The sequence below is a fragment of the Podarcis pityusensis genome (genome assembly GCF_964106645.2).
Source record: "Podarcis pityusensis genome assembly, contig: HAP1_SCAFFOLD_411, whole genome shotgun sequence".
Taxonomy (NCBI): Eukaryota; Metazoa; Chordata; class Lepidosauria; order Squamata; family Lacertidae; genus Podarcis; species Podarcis pityusensis.
The window spans coordinates 1-19,264 of NW_028293249.1; the positions used below are offsets into that span (position 1 = coordinate 1).

The 19,264-nt window shown below is 39.3% G+C and overlaps 4 protein-coding genes across 4 annotated transcripts; all 4 read right to left on the reverse strand.

Moving 5' to 3' along the window:
• Nucleotides 1-238: 238 nt before the first annotated feature.
• Nucleotides 239-2,938, reverse strand: LOC308469181 (olfactory receptor 10T2-like; the record flags this gene model as incomplete). Its single annotated transcript, XM_081024525.1, has 1 exon — nucleotides 239-2,938. The coding sequence occupies exon 1, from the start codon at nucleotides 1,181-1,183 to the stop codon at nucleotides 239-241; it is 945 nt and encodes a 314-aa protein (XP_080880651.1). The 5' UTR covers nucleotides 1,184-2,938.
• Nucleotides 2,939-7,177: 4,239 nt separating this feature from the next.
• Nucleotides 7,178-8,601, reverse strand: LOC308469184 (olfactory receptor 10T2-like). Its single transcript, XM_081024528.1, has one exon. It carries the CDS (start codon nucleotides 8,438-8,440, stop codon nucleotides 7,496-7,498), a length of 945 nt encoding a protein of 314 aa, XP_080880654.1. The 5' UTR covers nucleotides 8,441-8,601; the 3' UTR covers nucleotides 7,178-7,495.
• Nucleotides 8,602-12,465: 3,864 nt separating this feature from the next.
• LOC308469185 (olfactory receptor 10T2-like) lies at nucleotides 12,466-13,496 on the reverse strand. Its single transcript, XM_081024529.1, has one exon. The coding sequence runs from the start codon at nucleotides 13,452-13,454 to the stop codon at nucleotides 12,510-12,512; it is 945 nt and encodes a 314-aa protein (XP_080880655.1). The 5' UTR covers nucleotides 13,455-13,496; the 3' UTR covers nucleotides 12,466-12,509.
• A 2,388-nt stretch (nucleotides 13,497-15,884) lies between these two features.
• On the reverse strand, nucleotides 15,885-17,274 carry LOC308469183 (olfactory receptor 10R2-like). Its single transcript, XM_081024527.1, has one exon. It carries the CDS (start codon nucleotides 17,194-17,196, stop codon nucleotides 16,252-16,254), a length of 945 nt encoding a protein of 314 aa, XP_080880653.1. The 5' UTR covers nucleotides 17,197-17,274; the 3' UTR covers nucleotides 15,885-16,251.
• Between the last annotated feature and the right edge of the window lie 1,990 nt (nucleotides 17,275-19,264).

A 19,264-nucleotide genomic window follows, 5' to 3' on the forward strand; every position in this document is an offset into this window, starting at 1 on the left:
AGAAAATTCCCACAACCCAATTTATTTTCCAGTGATGTACTAAAGAGAAAATCAAAGTTGTTTGTAAATGCTAAAGCAAGGCCACATTTTTCCAAGTGAATATTTCATATACAAATGAATTTTTTAAAAGATGAGAAAAAGCTACAATACTATTTGAGGCATTCTTTGTCCATTAAACTACAGATACAGCATTTGTTGGCTTTTATAATTCCTCTTCAAACTGGATTACGCTTAATTTTCACATTCTTTGGGTGCAGGAGCTTTTGCCAAGCGATTTCTTAAGTGCTATCTGGACATCTTTGTTTCTCAGGCTGTACACTAAAGGGTTCAACAACGGAGTCACCATTGTGTAAGAGACAGTAATAAAAGTAGTCTGATCTAGTGTGTAACTGGATTTGGGCCCTAAATAGATAATGCCAGCACACCCAAAGTGCACTACGACCACGATAAGATGGGAGGCACAAGTGGAAAAGGCTTTTCGTTTCCCAGCCGTTGTGGGGATTTTCAAGACAGTGTTTGCAATTAAAATGTATGAGAGAAGGATGAACAGGAATGCACAAATTACAACCAAAACACAAATAATGAAAATGACAATTTCTCCTATGTAGTTTCGGCCGCAGGCTAATTCAAGCAAAGGTGCTAAATCACACAAAAAGTGCTTAAGTTCATTTGGCCCACAGAAAGGCAAGGTAAATATGATTATAGTCTCTGAGGTGGAAAAAAGAAATCCAGTTGTTGCTGAACAAGCCACCAGTTTGATGCAGAGACTTTGATTCATCAAAATCTGATAACGTAAAGGTTTGCATATGGAGACATATCGGTCATACCCCATCACTGCTAGAAGCATACAATTTGTGCATGCAAAGCCCAGGAAAATGCACATCTGAGTGGCACAGCCAATGAAGGAAATGGTCTTCTTTTCTCTCAGAAAATTTGCAAGCATATTGGGGATAATGACAAGTGAATAGCAGATTTCTGAAAAGGAGAGGATGGAGAGGAAGAAGTACATGGGGGTGTGGAGGCTACGATCAATCCGTATCGTAGTGATGATGATTATATTTGCAATCAAAGTTACCAGGTAGATTAGAGAGAACACAAGAAACAATGGAACCTGCAGGTCTGGGAAATTGGAAAATCCAGCGAAGATAAATTCTGTCACCGCTGTTTGATTTTCTCTTCCCATTGATGCAGCATCTGAAAATAAACTTTAAAGATGTTACCAATTTCAACAGTGCTCATCCGCTGATGCTTTACACAAAAATACTGGGGGAGAGGCTTGTTCATAAAATGATTATTTATTTTTTGTTCTTTATTAGATTTATGTACCGCCCTTAAGCTGACTATCACAGGCCACTTTACAACATAAAAACACAAAATGCATAACGTGACCGTAAAAATGCAATAATAACAAATTAAAGAACAAGCCATTTGATGTGCCTTAAACATCACTCTATACAGCTGCCTGAGAAAAGGCCATCTCCATTTGCCCAGTGGTAGAACCGGCCTCAGTAGACAGAGCTAGCACAACGGTTGAGCAACCAGCAACCTAATTGTGTCACCCCTTAGACCAATTATTACATTCACTTGACCAATAAGTCTACACTGCAGAGTTGAATGTCTGATATCTCCCTTTCGAGGAATCCTGGGAATGTCTGCTCCCAACTTAGTGAGGCGTAAGAGCCAGTTTACAAAACTGAATTTTCCATAGAACTAAAATTTTAGCAATCAGACAACATTTTGGCATAGTTCATCACCATAGATTAAAATTCTGTATTCTTTTAATTGATGGAATTCCACTGTGAATGAATGTCTGGCTACAGCCCACAAACTGAGGAAGGAGCACAGAGGCAAGTGAGCTGAAGAGTTTGAGGCTTCACAATATTCCTGTCAATTGCAAAATTAACAGCATCACAAGGCATAACTCTGAACACCACTAGAATATTTTATTGAGGTGCATGCTTTTCTTCAGCTGCCTTTTAAAGAGTTATACATTTGGTGTCTATTCCAAATTGTAGCACCTCTCCAGGGTCTCAGTTTGATGTCTTCACTAGTCCTGCTAAGCTACCTCATACCCTTTTGGAAAAATATTGGATCTGGAGCCTTCTGTATGAAAAACAGTAACTCTGCTATTGAGTATGAATCTTGTTCCCAAGACAAAAGGAGTCAGGGGGCTATGAAATTGTTCTTATTTCCCTTTAAATTGGCAAAAACAAGAGCATCAGAAGGGCTGAATGAATGAATTCAAACCAAAGCTGCAGAATCTCAAACCACAATAGACTTACAAAGAAGCACGATGGATGTTGAGCTCTTCCAAATGACACCAATTTGCCACAATATCCTTTTTATGATGTTTTTATTGAGCATGGAATGATGTAAACCAGTTTATAAATCCCACCAGATATTATCTCCACGGTGTTTCAAAACGTAAAATAAATCAACCATCTTATTATCAAAGGGAGTTGTTAAAAGCTACAAGTAATAATTAACAATACATGTAATTTTATCCAGTATTGTGGGTCAACCCTTGACAATGGATCCAGATTTGGCATTACTTTCTCTAGAAAGCAATACAACCCAACCATTGACCGCTATCCTCTTGCATTTATGTTCTAAGCAGCAGCTAAAATCTCCATTGCTCGTCACTAGAAATCCAGATCCCCATCCCGGTATTGTTGGTTTGGATGGTTATGGGACATTGCTCTCTCTAAACATCTAACATGCCAGAGAAGGCATTAAAAAACTTTGAGGAAATAAGAGAACACATCTCAGACTGGTTCCAATACCATCAGTTATTTGAAAAATTTAAATCTGACAAACAAAGGGGGTTCTCAACAGAAATTTCCCGATTCGAATCTGATCTTGTAAATTCTAAAAGAAAAACTCTTTCCAAAACTTATCCACTCCTTCTTGACTGGACAGTAAAGGAGGAGGAGGCAACAGTGGCAATGGTGAGGTGGTCCCAGGATTTTGGCCATTCAATAACCATGGCCCAATGGGAAAATTTATGGAAGATCAATTGGAAATTCACAAATTGTTACCCGATTAGAGAGAACTTTCAAAAAATGCAACATCGATGGTATCTAACACCATGGAAACTTTCAAAAATGTATAAAAATATGTCAAGTAATTGTTGGAGATGCGTGAATCAGGAAAATTCTACCATATGTGGTGCATATGTAGGAAAATACAGGTATTCTGGGAGAGTATCCATGTAGAACTGCAAAAAATGTTAAAGATCTCTTACAATAAAACACCAGAGGCCTACCTCCTGGGAATAACAGATTTGGATATTCCACAAAAGAGGAAGGGTATCTTTTTATATGCGATGGTGGCAGCAAGAGTTTTGATCGCAGTAAAATGGAAGAGTAATGAAATCCCCTCTATACAAGATTGGATCCAAAAGCTGACAGTATATGCCGAATTAGATGGTTTATCAGAAAAAATAAAGAATAAATCAAAACAGGAATTTGTTTCAAAATGGGAGGTTTTCAAAGATTATCTGAAAAATAAATATAGTAGTTTAAATTCTGTTGCAGCATTCGAGGAACTTCAGTAATACTTGCAAGGTAGATATAAGAAATTAGATTTATTGAGAATAAGTTTAATTATGAGAAAAGCGTGTACTGGCAAAAAGTAATATGAATTTGAAATATGGAATAGATGGGAGGTTGGGTCTTTAGTGTTAAGACCAATAGATGTTTTATTGTTTGCTAAGAAAATTATGTGTCTATGGTTATTTTTGTAATTTGTGTGTAATTTGGTATTTGTGTGTGTGCGTTTTTCTTGTTGTATAAATAAAAAACTTTTTTTAAAAAAATGCCAGAGAGGGCTTAGCGGCAGGGAGACAAAAACAGGCTGTTTCTATTCCATTTGGTAGCTCTTTCTATCCTTTGGCAATGCCGAGCCAAACAAGCACCAAATGTCCCGTAGCCCAAATAAACCTCTGGAGAAGTTCTCCGTATGTTTAGTTGATATTATATGGTATTATATAGTTGATATTATATAGTAAACACCTGGCTTGGGCATCTACGTTTTTAGCAGCATTGCATGAATGGTTCTTTTTTCCATTGTTGTTGTTGGAATCATAGAATCTTAGAGTTGGAAGGGACATGTCATGAATGAGCCAGCTCCCAGTGAAGGAAGCAGTTACGAAGAGAGAGGGTTAAATGGCAGACAAGAGGAGCCTTGGCCAGGGTCAACTCCTCCGCCCGTTGGAATGACAACTGATAATGTTGCACGCGAGCAGGAACCTAGCCAAAGCTGTCAGGAGTTTCAAACAGGAGCAAACAGAAACATGGGTAGTTCATCAGAAAAGGAAAAGACTGAGCTAAGCCAATAAGTGTGGATAATAGGTGAAGGGGCTGTTGTTAGGAAGAAAAACAAGAGAATTAGGCTTAGTAAGTTCAATATCTTCCGTCATCACAGGAAGGAGTCAGAAGGGTCATCATGATTAGTGGAGAATGGCGGCACTGTAGAGTCATCTGGAGAACACTGTGATTGCAATAAATCTTCCTTTTTAATTAACCACGCTGGCTGCGTTATCAAGTCGGAAACTGGGACTCCTGACAGAACCCAAGGGCCACCATCGGCAGTGGTGAGGACTGCAGGGCTTGCTCCCTTAAAGGCCTTTCCAGCTGACCTAGGGAGCAAAGACCAGGCCCTCACACTTCCAGCTATAAAGGGACTCCTGTGGCAGAAACTGCCTTCTTGGCTGCTGAACCCACTATTGATCTCATCAGCTCAATGCACCAGAGCCTGTCTTCGCATACGGGAGAATTCCTCCTTGACACACAGACACACACACAGTGGCGTAGCGTGGGTTGTCAGCACCCGGGGCAAGGCAAGTAATTTGCGCCCCCTAACCCGGGGCAAGGCAAGTAATTTGCGCCCCCTAACCCCTAAGCTGCCGCCGCTGCCAGCTTCTTCTTGCTGCTGCCTGGTCTGGTCTGGTGTGGTTCTCTCCCGCGCTCAGCGCTGCGCTGGGCGGCCGCTGCACTGTCCCTCCCCCAGATAGTCCCTCGCTCTCTCTCCGCACCGCACGCCTGGCACCCACCCCCTCCACAGTGGGCGGCGACCCAGCGGCTCGGATCGGATTCGCACAGCCAGCACTGCAGTGAGAGAGAGTGAGTGAGCCAGGTAGGGGCAGAGAGCTGCGAGTGCAAGCGCACCCCCCCCAGATGTTGTGACCGGTGCGGCCAGCCCCCCCTGCACCCCTCACGCTACGCCACTGCACACACAGGCACTATAGCTAATTCAGTAACTTCTTTCAATACTCCCATTCTCCCCAGGTAACAGCTGAGACTGTGCGGAAAAGGTGCTGAAGAATGGACACCATTCAGACCATTCTATCCCAACCACACCATACAGTAGAATTGCACCCAACCCCTTCCACACTACTGAATTATGCTGGACCTTTCTTGATATATTGTGTGTTTTATGGTAGAAGGAAAATCAGCCTGGCAGCTACATTATTCTAGAATGCCAACTGAAGGACAAAAACATTATGTGGTCCAATGCAGGAAAATCGGGGGGTGAGGGGTCCACTCAGACATGATAGCACTGCAAATTAACGATCCAATTGCATATCTGATTATGTAATGGGAATATAATATGATATAGCCTTTCTTTGGGCATGGCTTTGAAAGTAATTAAAGTGTCAGGTTTAAATTATATATATATATATATATATATATATATATATATATATATGAATGCTAAAATAAATGCATATTGAAAAATAGCAATGCTCCATTTTGTGTACAATATATTATTACATTCTTGCCAACACTTTATAAAAAGCAAATGTCAGAACATACTACATGAAAGCAAAAGAGCAGAAATTAAGTGTGTTTGGTTACAAGAATTCCAACTTTGAAAAAAGATTCCCTCCTTAAAAATAGCCATTACTGGGGACAAGGAGGGGCAGAAAAAGCTACCTCCACAAAGATAAACAGAAATGTACCCCAAACTGAACCCAACCAAAATATACGGGTGGCAGCTATTCAACAAGAACAATTTTGACACTTCAGTCTCAGCACTATATGAGCTTGAAATAGTTCTGCGTGAAATAAGGGAGGCCTATAATTTGGACAAAAAAATTGGTTTCCAGGTGGAAAAATCAAAATCAGAAACAGAACTGTTAGAACCCAAAACTAAGATTTTGTCAAAGATGTATAACTTGCTGTTGAAATGGAATACTCAGGATGAAACGGTGAAATCTGCTATGATTAAATGGGCACAAGATGTTGGACATAACATTATGTTTGCTGACTGGGAACAGTTGTGGACCACTGGTATGAAATTTACGGCATGTAATGCCCTAAGAGAGAATATTATGAAAATGATATACAGGTGGTACATGACACCAGTCAAGCTTGCAAAAATCTATCATTTGCCCGATAATAAATGTTGGAAATGTAAAGAAAACGAAGGTACATTCTTTCACCTTGGGTGGACGTGCCCAAAGATTAAGGTTTTCTGGGAGATGATCTATAATGAAATGAAAAAGGTATTTAAATATACCTTTCTAAAGAAACCAGAGGCCTTCCTGCTGGGCATAGTCGGCCAATTGTTGCCAAAGAAGGACAGAACTTTCTTTATGTATGCCACAACAGCAGCAAGAATACTTATTGCAAAGTATTGGAAGACACAAGATCTACCCACTCTGGAAGAATGGCAGATGAAGATGATGGACTATATGGAACTGGCGGAAATGACTGGCAGAATCCGAGACCAGGGAGAAGAGTCGATGGAAGAAGATTAGAAAAAGTTTAAAGACTATTTACAGAAATATTGCAAAATTAATGAATGCTAGAATGATGTTGGATAGAAACTAAGTGGGTTTTAGCTGTAAGGTTATAAGGGAATATGAAAAAATGGATTATTAACAGGTAAAAATTTAATGTTACAATATACTATGATTAAAGACTAGGATATACAAAGAGGGGAGGGATTTGCTGAACCAACAAATTGAACTGGAATACAAAAAAGGGAGGCGTGAGGAGATCCAGGAAATAAGCAAATGAAAGATAAGTAATGGAAAGAATGAATTGTTTTTAACCATTTTTATTCTGTATTTTTATTTTTTATTTTTTCATTTTGTAATATCTTGAAAATCTTAATAAATATCTTATAAAAAAAATGAAATAGTTCTGCGTGAATGATTGGTAGAGAAAATGTGGGCTAGGATTTGGGAGAAAACAACAGTAATCTTTAGAAAAGTTTCCTTTGTTGCAGGGCTGAATGATTACAGGTTCATTTATGAGAAAATTCCCACAACCCGATTTATTTTCCAGTGATGTACTAAAGAGAAAATCAAAGTTGTTTGTAACTGCTAAAGCAAGGCCACATTTTTCCAAGTGAATATTCCATATACACATGAATTTTTAAAAAGATGAGAAAAAGCTACAATACTATTTGAGGCATTCTTTGTCCATCAACTACACATAATTGTTGGGTTTCATAATTCCTCTTCAAAGTGGATAGCGCTTAATTTTCATATTCTTTGGGTGCAGGAGCTTTTGCCAAGGGATTTCTTAAGTGCTATTTGAACATCTTTGTTTCTCAGGCTGTACACCAAGGGGTTCAACAACGGAGTCACCATTGTGTAAGAGACAGAAATAAAAATAGTCTGATCTAGCGTGTAACTGGATTTGGGCCTTAAGTAGATAATGCAAGCACACCCAAAGTGCACTACGACCACGATAAGATGGGAGGCACAAGTGGAAAAGGCTTTTCGCTTCCCAGCCGTTGTGGGGATTTTCAAGACAGTGTTTGCAATTAAAATGTATGAGAGAAGGATGAACAAGAATGAACAAATTACAGCCAAAACACAAATAAGGGTAATGACAATTTCCCCGATGTAGTTTCGGCCACAGGCTAATTCAAGCAAAGGTGATAAATCACAAAAGAAGTGCTTAAGTTTATTTGGTCCACAGAAAGGCAAGGTAAATATGATTATAGTCTCTGAGGTGGAAAAAAGAAATCCAGTTGTTGCTGAACAAGCCACCAGCTTGGCGCAGAGTCTTTGATTCATCAGAATCTGATAACGTAACGGTTTGCATATGGAGACATATCGATCATACCCCATCACTGCTAGAAGCATACAATTTGTGCATGCAAAGCCCAGGAAAAGGAACATCTGAGTAACACAGCCAATGAAGGAAATGGTCGTCTTCTCTCTTAGAAGATTTGCAAGCATATTGGGGATAATGACCAGTGAGTAGCAGATTTCTGAGAAGGAGAGGATGGAGAGGAAGAAGTACATGGGGATGTGGAGGCTGCGGTTAAGCCGTATCGTAGTGATGATGATTATATTTCCCATCAAAGTAACCAGGAACATAAGAGAGAACACCAGAAACAACATAACCTGCAGGTCTGGGAAATTGGAAAACCCAACAAGGATAAATTCTGTCACTATTGTATGATTTTCTCTTCCCATTGATGTAGAATCTGAAAATGAACTTTAAAGATGTTACAGATTGCAACAGTGCTCGTCAGCTGATGTTTAATACAAAAATACTGAGGGAGATGCTTGTTCATAAAATGATTTTTTTGTTTTTTCTTCTTTATTAAATTTATGTACTGCCCTTCAGCTGACTATCATAGGCCAGTTTACAACATAAAAACAGAAAATGCATAACGTGATCGTAAAAATGCAATAATAACACATTAAAGAACAAGCCATTTGATGTGCCTTAAACATCACTCCATACAGCTGCGTGAGAAAAGGCTGCCTCCATTTGCCCAATGGTAGAGCCGGCCTCAGTAGACAGAGCCTAGCACAACACTTCAGCAACCAGCAACCTCATTGTGTCACCCCTTAGACCAATTATTACATTCACTTGACCAATAAGTCTACACTGCAGAGTTGAATGTCTGATATCTCCCTTTCGAGGAATCCTGGGAATGTCTGCTCCCAAGTTAGTGAGGCCAGTTTACAAAACTGCATTTTGCATCGAACTAAAATTTTAGCAATCAGACAACATTTTGGCATAGTTCATCACCATAGATTAAAATTCTGTATTCTTTTAATTGATGGAATTCCACAGTGAATAAATGTCTGGCTACAGCCCACAAACTGATGAAGGAGCACAGAGGCAAGTGAGCTGAAGAGTTTGAGGCTTCAAAATATTCCTGTCAATTGCAAAATTAACAGCATCACAAGTCATAACTCTGAACACCACTAGAAAACTGAGGAGCATGCCTATCTTAAGCTGCCCTTTATAGAGTCATGCAGTCAGTGTCTGTTCCAAATTGTAGCACCTCTCCAGGGTCTCAGGTTGATGTCTTCACTAGTCCTGCTAAGCTACCTCATACCCTTTTGGAAAAATATTGGATCTGGAGCCTTCTGTATGAAAAACAGTAACTCTGCCATTGAATATGAATCTTGTGGCCAAGATAAAAAAGAGTCAGGTGCTTCGAAATTGTTCTTATATCCCTTCAAAGTGGCAAGGACAAGAGCATCTGAAGGGCTGAATGAATGAATTCAAATCAAAGCTGCAGAACCTCAAACCACAATAGACTTACAAGGAAGCACGATGGATGTTGAGCTCTTCCAAATGACACCAATTTGCCACAATATCCTTTTTATGATGTTTTTATTGAGCATGGAATGATGTAAACAAATCCCACCAGATATTATCTCTACGGTGTTTCAAAACGTAAAATAAATCAACCATCTTATTATCAATGGGAGTTGTTAGAATCTACAAGTAATAATTAACAATACATATAATTTTATTGGGTGTATTTTTTTTCTAAAGCTGTTGACTTCATCTCTATATCGATACATTTTGTTACATCTACTTGTTTTCCATTTTTTATTTTATCATGATAAATATTACAGATTGTTTCTGTGTAAAGCGCACTTAGATCTTTATGATTAAGTGGTGTGTGAATATTGTTTAATAAATGAAAATAGCATACAGGACAAATGGCTCTGGGGTAAGCCACACCCATTGCCATATAGGCAGGGAAATGTCCATCTACAAGTACAATGCTAGCACAACACCTAACATCTCACAAGGCACTGAAGACATCAGGGTTCAAGGAGATGAACAGAAACTGAATATTTTCACAGATTATATTTTACTGATGCTCCATAATCCAAGCTAAGCCCCTTTTCCTTTGCAGAGGATACTAAATGATTTCATGGCAGTATCTGCATTCTAAATGACTTCTGGACCCAGGTGTTCAATCTAATTTCTATTATCGTGCATCAAACCTCAGCAATGGATCCAGATTTGGCATTACTTTCTCTTGAAAGTAATACAACCCAAGCATTGACCACTATCCTCTTGTACAGTGGTACCTCAGGTTACATAAGCTTCAGGTTACAGAGTCCGCTAACCCAGAAACAGTGTATCAGGTTAAGAACTTTGCTTCAGGATGAGAACAGAAATTGTGCTCCGGCGGCGCATGATTAACCTGAGGTACCACTGTATTTATGTTCTAAGCAGCAGCTAAAATCTCCATTTCTAGTCACTGGAAATCCAGATCCCCATCCCAAGATTGTTGGTTAAGGAAGGTTATGGGAAACTGCGCTCTCTGAACATCTAACATGCCAGAGAGGGCTTAGCGTCAGGGAGACAAAAACAGTGTTTCTATTCCATTTGGTAGGTCTTTCCATCTTTTGGCAATGCTGAGCCTAACAAGCATCCCATCCCATAGCCCAAATAAACCTATGGTGAAATTCTGTCAGTCACAGTTGATATTATATGGTAAACACCTGTCTTGGGAATCTACATTTTGAGCTGCATTTCATTAACGGTCCCCCCCCCCATGGTTGTTGTTGGAATCATAGAATCAAAGATTTGTAAGGGACCCAAGGGTCACCATCGGCTGTGGGGAGGATAGAAGAAGAAGAAGGAGGAGGAGGAGTTTGGATTTGATATCCCACTTTATCACTACCCAAAGGAGTCTCAAAGCGGCTAACATTCTCCTTTCCCTTCCTCCCCCACAACAAACACTCTGTGAGGTGAGTGGGGCTGAGAGACTTCAGAGAAGTGTGACTAGCCCAAGGTCACCCAGCAGCTGCATGTGGAGGAGTGGAGATGTGAACCCAGTTCCCCAGATTACAAGTCTACTGCTCTTAACCAATACACAACACTGGCTCTCTTAAAATACATAAATACATACATAAAATAAATACAGGGCCTACTCCCTTATAAGGCCTTTCCAGCTGACCTAGGGGGCAAGGCCAAGGTCCTCACACTTCCTGCTATAAAGGGACTCCTGTGGCAGAAACTGCCTTCTTGGCTGTTGGACCCACTATTGATCTCATTAGCTCAATCTGCCAGAGCCTGTCTTCGCATACGGGAGAATTCCTCTTACACACACACACACACACACACACACACACACACACACAACCCCAATTAATCCAGTAACTTCTTTCAATACTGCCTGCCATTCCCATTCTCACCAGATAACAGCTTGCTTGCTCTGCTCAGACTCTGTGCAGAAAAGGTGCTGAAAAATGGACACCATTCAGATTATTCCCTCCCAACCACACCATACAGTAGAATTGCACCCCTTCCACACTACTGGATCATGCTGGATCTTGTTTCAGATATTGCATATTTTCTGAGAAAAGGAAAATCAGCCTGGCAGCTTCATTATTCTGGAATGCCAGCTGAAGGACAAAAACCTCCTGTGGTCCAATGCAGGAAAATCAGGGGGTGAGGGGTCCACTCAGACATGATAGCACTGCAAATTACATATCAAATTACACATCTAATTAAGTAATGGGCAAATAACATGTTATAGCCTTTCTTTTGACATGTTTCTGAAAGTAATAAAAGCGTCAGGTTTAAATTATATAAATATGAATGCTAAGATAAATGCATATCAAAAAATTGCAATGCTCCGTTTTATATACAATATATTGTTACGTCCTTGCTGACACGTTACAGAAAGCAAATGTCAGAACAAATCACATGAAAGCAAAAGAGCAGAAATCAAGTGTGTTTGGTTACATGAATTCCAACCTTTGAAAACGCAACATATATGATCCCCTCTTTAAAAATAGCCATTACTGGGGACAAGGAAGGGCAGAAATAATTACGTACCAAAGATAAGCAGAAATGGACACCAACCTGACCCCAACAAGAACAATTTTCACACTTCAGTCTCAGCACTATATGAGCTTGAAATAGTTCTGCATGAATGTTTGGTAGTGAAAATGAGGGCTAGGATTTGGGAGAAAACAATAGTAATTTTTAGAAACGTTTCCTTTGTTGCGGGGCTGAATGATTACAGGTTAATGTATGCGAAAATTCCGAAAACCCAATTTATTTTCCAGTGATGCACTAAAGAGAAAATCAAAGTTGTTTGTAAATGCTAAAACAAGGCCACATTTTTCCAAATGAATATTTCATATACAGATGAATTTTTTAAAAGATGAGAAAAAGCTACAATACTATTTGAGGCGTTTTTGTCCATTAAACTACAGATACAGCATTTGTTGGGTTTCATAATTCCTCTTCAAAGTGGATAACGCTTAATTTTCACATTCTTTGGGTGCAGGAGCTTTTGCCAAGCGATTTCTTAAGTGCTATTTGGACATCTTTGTTTCTCAGGCTGTACACCAAGGGGTTCAATAAGGGAGTCACCATTGTGTAAGAGACAGAAATAAAAGTGTCTTCATCTAGCGTGTATCTGGATTTGGGCCTTAAATAGATAATGGAAGCACAACCAAAGTGCACTACGACCACGATAAGATGGGAGGCACAAGTGGAAAAGGCTTTCCGCTTCCCAGCCGTTGTGGGGATTTTCAAGACAGTGTTAACAATTAAAAAGTAAGAGAGAAGGATGAACAGGAATGAGCAAAATCCAAACAAAACATATAGAATGAAAATGACAATTTCTCCTATGTAGTTTCGGCCGCAGGCTAATTGAAGCAAAGGTGCAATATCGCAAAAAAATTGCTTAACTTTATTTGGCCCACAGAAAGGCAAGGTAAATATGATAATGGTATCTGATGTAGAAAAAATAAATGCAAGTGATACTGAACAAGCCACCAGCTTGGTACAGAGTCTTTGATTCATCAGAATCTGATAACGTAAAGGTTTGCATATGGAGACATATCGGTCATACCCCATCACTGCTAGAAGCATACAATTTGTGCATGCAAAGCCCAGGAAAAGGAACATCTGAGTAACACAGCCGATGAAGGAAATGGTCTTCTTTTCTCTTAGAAGATTTGCGAGCATATTGGGGATAATGACGAGTGAGTAGCAGATTTCTGAGAAGGAGAGGACGGAGAGGAAGAAGTACATGGGGATGTGGAGGCTGCGGTCAAGCCGTATCGCAGTGATGATGATTATATTTGCGAACAAAGTTAGCAGGTAAATTAGAGAGAACACCAGAAACAAGGGAATCTGCAGTTCTGGGAAATTGGAAAACCCAACAAGGATAAATTCTGTCACCACTGTTTGATTTTCTCTTGCCATTGATGCAGCATCTGAAAATAAACTTTAAACATATTACAGATTTCAACAGTGTTCGTCAGCTGATGTTTAATATAAAAATACTTGGGGAGAGGCTTGTTCATAAAATGATTTTTTAATTTTTTGCTCTTTATTAAATTTATGTACTGCCCTTCAGTTGACTATCACAGGCCACTTTACAACATAAAAACACAAAATGCATAAAGTGATCGTAAAAATGCAATAATAACAAATTTCTAAAAAAGCCATTTGATGTGCCTTAAACATCACTCCATACAGCTGCCTGAGAAAAGGCCACCTCCATTTGCCCAATGGTAGAGCCGGCCTCAGTAGATAGAGCCTGGCACAACAGTTGAGCAACCAGCAACATAATTGTGTCACCCCTTAGACATATTATTACATTCACTTGACCAACAAGTCTACACTGCAGAGTTGAATGTCTGATATCTCCCTTTCAAGGAATCCTGGGAATGTCTGCTCCCAAGTTAGTGAGGCATTAGAGCCAGTTTACAAAACTGCATTTTCCACAGAACTAAAATTTTACCAATCATACAACATCTTGGCATAGTTCATCACCATAGATTAAAATTCTGTATTCTTTTAATTGATGTACTTCCACTGTGGATGAATGTCTGGCTACAGCCCACAAACTGATGAAGGAGCATAGAGGCAAGTGAGCTGAAGTTTGAGGCTTCACAATATTCCTGTCAATTGAAAAATTAGCAGCATCACAAGGCATAACTCTGAACACCACTAGAATATTTTATTGAGGAGCATGCCTATCTTAAGCTGCCTTTTAAAGAGTCATGCAGTCAGTGTCTACTCCAAATTGTAGCACCTCTGCAGCGTCTCAGGTTGCAGTCTTCACAAGTCCTGCTAAGCTACCTCATACCCCTTCCGGAAAATATTGGATATGGAGTGTTGTGCATGAAAAACAGTAACTCTGCCATTGAGTATGAATCTTGTTCCCAAGATAAAAAAGAGTCAGGTGCTTTGAAATTTTTCTTATTTCCCTTCAAAGTGGCAAAGACAAGAGCATCTGAAGGGCTGAATGAATGAATTCAAATCAAAGCTGCAGAACCTCAAACCACAATAGACTTACAAGGAAGCACGATGGATGTTGAGCTCTTCCAAATGACACCAATTTGCCACAATATCCTTTTTATGATGTTTTTATTGAGCATGGAATGATGTAAACAAGTTTATGAATCCCACCAGATATTATCTCCACGGTGTTTCAAAACGTAAAATAAATCAACCGTCTTATTATCAAAGGGAGTTGTTAAAAGCTACAAGTAATAATTAACAATACATATAATTTTATTGGGTGTATTTTTTCCTAAAACTGTGGACTTCATCTCTATAGCGATACATTTTATTATGTCTACTTGTTTTCAATTTTTTTATTTTATTATGATGAATATTACAGACTTTTTCTGTGTAAAGAGCAGTGTGGTCTCTCTGATTAAGTGGTGTGTGAATATTGTTTAATAAATAAAAATAGCATACAGGACAAATGGCTCTGGGCTAAGCCACACCCATTGTCAAAAAGGCAGGGAAAATTCCATCTCACAAAACTTAACATCTCACAAGGGTACTGAAGACATCAGGGTTCAAGGAGATGATCGTAAACTGAATATTTTCACAGATTATATATTACTGATGCTCCACAATCCAAGCTAAGCCCCTTATCCTTTGCAGAGGATACTAAATAATTTCATGGCAATATCTGCATTTTCAATGACTTCTGGACCCAAGTGTTCAATCTAATTTCTATTATTGTGGATTCAACCTCGGCAATGGATCCAGATTTGGCATTACTTTCTCTAGAAAGCAATACAAACCAACCATTCACCACTAACCTCTAGTATTTAATTTCTTAACGGCAGCTAAAATCTCCATTGCTAGTCACTGGAAATCGAGATCCCAATCCCGGTATTGTTGGTTTGGAAGGTTATGGGAAATTGCTCTCTCTGAATACCTAACATGCCAGAGAGGATTTAGCCGCAGGGAGACAAAAACGGAATGTTTCTATTCCATTTGGTACCTCTTTCTATCTTTTGGCAATGCTGAGCCTAACAAGCATCAACCGTCCCATAGCCCAAATAAACATATATAGAAGTTATGTCACTTCTCCATATGTTTAGTTGATATTATATGGTATTATATAGATGATATTATATAGTAAACACCTGGCTTGGGCACCTACGTTTTCAGCAGCATTGCATGAATGGTTCTTTTTTCCATTGCTGTTGTTGGAATCATAGAATCTTAGAGTAGCAAGGGACGTGTCATGAATGAGCCAGCTCCCAGTGAAGGAAGCAGTTACGAAGAGAGAGGGTTAAATGGCAGACAAGAGGAGCCTCGGCCAGGGTATGTACTGGTACCAGCCATTCAACAGGAACAATTTTGACACTTCAGTCTCAGCACTATATGAGCTTGAAATAGTTCTGCGTGAATGATTGGTAGAGAAAATGAGGGCTAGGATTTGGGAGAAAACAACAGTAATCTTTGGAAACATTTCCTTTGTTGCGGGGCTGAATGATTACAGGTTCATTTATGAGAAAATTCCCACAACCCAATTTATTTTCCAGTGATGTACTAAAGAGAAAATCAAAGTTGTCTGTAAATGCTAAAGCAAGGCCACATTTTTCCAAGTGAACATTCCATATACAGATGAATTTTTAAAAAGATGAGAAAAAGCTACAATACTATTTGAGGTGTTCTTTGTCCATTAAACTACAGATACAGCATTTGTTGGGTTTCATAATTCCTCTTCAAAGTGGATAACGCTTAATTTTCACATTCTTTGGGTGCAGGAGCTTTTGCCAAGCGATTTCTTAAGCGCTATTTGGACATCTTTGTTTCTCAGGCTGTACACCAAGGGGTTCAACAAGGGAGTCACCATTGTGTAAGAGACAGAAATAAAAGTCGTCTCATCTAGCGTGTAACTGTTTTTGGGCCCGAAATGGATAATGCCAGCACACCCAAAGTGCACCACGACCACAATAAGATGGGAGGCACAAGTGGAAAAGGCTTTACGCTTCCCAGCCGTTGTGGGGATTTTCAAGACAGTGTTTGCAATTAAAATGTATGAGAGAAGGATGAACAGGAATGCACAAATTATAACCAAAACACAAATAATGAAAATGACGATTTCACCTATGTAATTTCGGCCGCAGGCTAATTCAAGCAAAGGTTCTATTTCACAAAAGAAGTGCTTAACTTTATTTGGCCCACAGAAAGGCAAGGTAAATATGATTATAGTCTCTGAGGTGGAAAAAAGAAATCCAGTTGTTGCTGAACAAGCCACCAGCTTGGTGCAGAGTCTTTGATTCATCAATATCTGATAACGTAAAGGTTTGCATATGGAGACATATCGGTCATACCCCATCACTGCTAGAAGAAAACAATTTGTGAATGCAAAGCCCAGGAAAATGTACATCTGAGTAGCACAGCCAATGAAGGAAATGGTCTTCTTTTCTCTTAGAAGATTTGCAAGCATATTGGGGATAATGACAAGTGAGTAGCAGATTTCTGAGAAGGAGAGGATGGAGAGGAAGAAGTACATGGGGATGTGGAGGCTGCGGTTAAGACATATCGTAGTGATGATGATTATATTTGCCATCAAAGTTATCAGGTAAATTAGAGAGAACACCAGAAACAATGGAATCTGCAGTTCTGGGAAATTGGAAAACCCAGCAAGGATAAATTCTGTCACCATTGTATGATTTTCTCTTCCCATTGATGTAGAATCTGAAAATGAACTTTAAAGGTGTTACAGATTGCAACAGTGCTCAACAGCTGACTTTTCATATAAAAATATGGGGGGAATTACTTGTTCATAAAATTATTATTTATTTTTCTTATTTATTAAATTTATGTCCTTCAACTGAATATCACAGGCCAGTTTACAATATAAAAACAGAAAATGCATAACAGGACCGTAAAAATGCATAATGTAAATTAGGCAAATTAAAGTAGCAAATTAAAGAACAAATGATTTTATGACCTTTAAACATCACTCCATACAGCTGCCTGAGAAAAGGCCGCCTCCATTTGCCCAAGGGTAGAGCCGGCCTCAGTAGATAGAGTGTGGCACAACAATTGTGCAACCAGCAAAATAGTTGTGTCACCCCATAGCCATATTATTACATTCACTTGACCAACAAGTCTACACTGCAGAGTCTGATATTTCCCTTTCAAGGAATCATGGGAATGTCTGCTCCCAAGTTAGCGAGACGTTAGAGCCAGTTTACAAAACTGCATTTTCCACAGAACTAAAATTTTAGCAATCAGACAACATCTTGGCATAGTTCATCACTGTAAATTAAAATTCTGTATTCTTTTAATTGATGTAATTCCACTGTGATTGAATGTCTGGCTACAGCCCACAAACTGATGAAGGAGCACAGAGGCAAGTGAGCTGAAGAGTTTGAGGCTTCACAATATTCCCGTCAATTGAAAAATTAGCAGCATCACAAGGCATAACTCTGAACACCACTAGAATATTTTATTGAGGAGTGTTACCCTGCCTTTTAAAGAGTCATACAATTGGTGTCTATTCCAAATTGTAGCAGCTCTCCAGGGTCTCAGGTTGATGTCTTCACTAGTCCTGCTAAGCTACCTCATACCCTTTTGGAAAAATATTGGATCTGGAGCCTTCTGTTTGAAAAACAGTAACTCTGCTATTGAGTATGAATCTTGTTCCCAAGATAAAAAAGAGTCAGGTGCTTTGAAATTGTTCTTATATCCCTTCAAAGTGGCAAAAACAAGAGCATCTGAAGGGCTGAATGAATGAATTCAAATCAAAGCTGCAGAACCTCAAACCACAATAGACTTACAAGGAAGCACGATAGATGTTTAGCTCTTCCAAATGACACCAATTTGCCACAATATCCTGTTAAGATGTTTTTATTGAGCATGGAATGATGTAAACAAATCCCACCAGATATTATCTCCACGGTGTTTCAAAACGTAAAATAAATCAACCATCTTATTATCAATGGGAGTTGTTAAAAGCTACAAGTAATAATTAATAATACATGTAATTTTATTGGATGTATTTTTACCTAAAACTGTTGACTTCATCTCTATATCGATACATTTTGTTACATCTACTTGTTTTCCATTTTTTTATTTTATCATGATGAATATTACAGATTGTTTCTGTGTAAAGCGCAGTTAGGTCTTTATGATTAAGTGGTGTGTGAATATTGTTTAATAAATAAAATTAGCGTACAGGACAAATGGCTCTGGGGTAAGTCACACCCATCGTCATATAGGCAGGGAAAGTTCCATCTACAAGTACAATGCTAGCACAACACCTAACATCTCACAAGGGTACTGAAGACATCATGTAGCCTTATTAGACTTTACCGATTGGTTGGGTGAGCGTTGCTCCCGGAGAGGGAGGAAAGAGTCAAAAGACATTGAGGTTGGTTCGGAGGAAGAGTTCTTTATTTCTGCTCTCCGGAGCAGCAGAAAGGCACTTGCATGGTCAGTTCACAGCAAGAGCACTTAAGGAACGGTTACACACAGCTTATATACCCTTTCTGGTCCCCTTGACCCCTCCCCAGGAATCCAGCCACGTCAGCTTATACACGTAAGTTGACATCCCAGAAATCCAGCCACGTCAGCTTATACACGTAAGTTGACACCCATGACCATAAACAGTTGTTCCTGTTCCTGTACTCTTGACCATAAAAGGATGTTCCTGTTCCTGTATTCATTATCTTGGGGTAAGAAGGTCACTAACTCTAAGAGCACTCCTGGCGCCATCCCCGAGCGCGGGGGTGTCTTGCAAGGTCTGT

Bases quoted from the DNA above. Each gene is read 5' to 3' on its own strand.
- LOC308469184 (XM_081024528.1), bottom strand. From the start codon at position 8,440: ATGGGAAGAGAAAATCATACAATAGTGACAGAATTTATCCTTGTTGGG.
- LOC308469185 (XM_081024529.1), bottom strand. From the start codon at position 13,454: ATGGCAAGAGAAAATCAAACAGTGGTGACAGAATTTATCCTTGTTGGG.
- LOC308469183 (XM_081024527.1), bottom strand. From the start codon at position 17,196: ATGGGAAGAGAAAATCATACAATGGTGACAGAATTTATCCTTGCTGGG.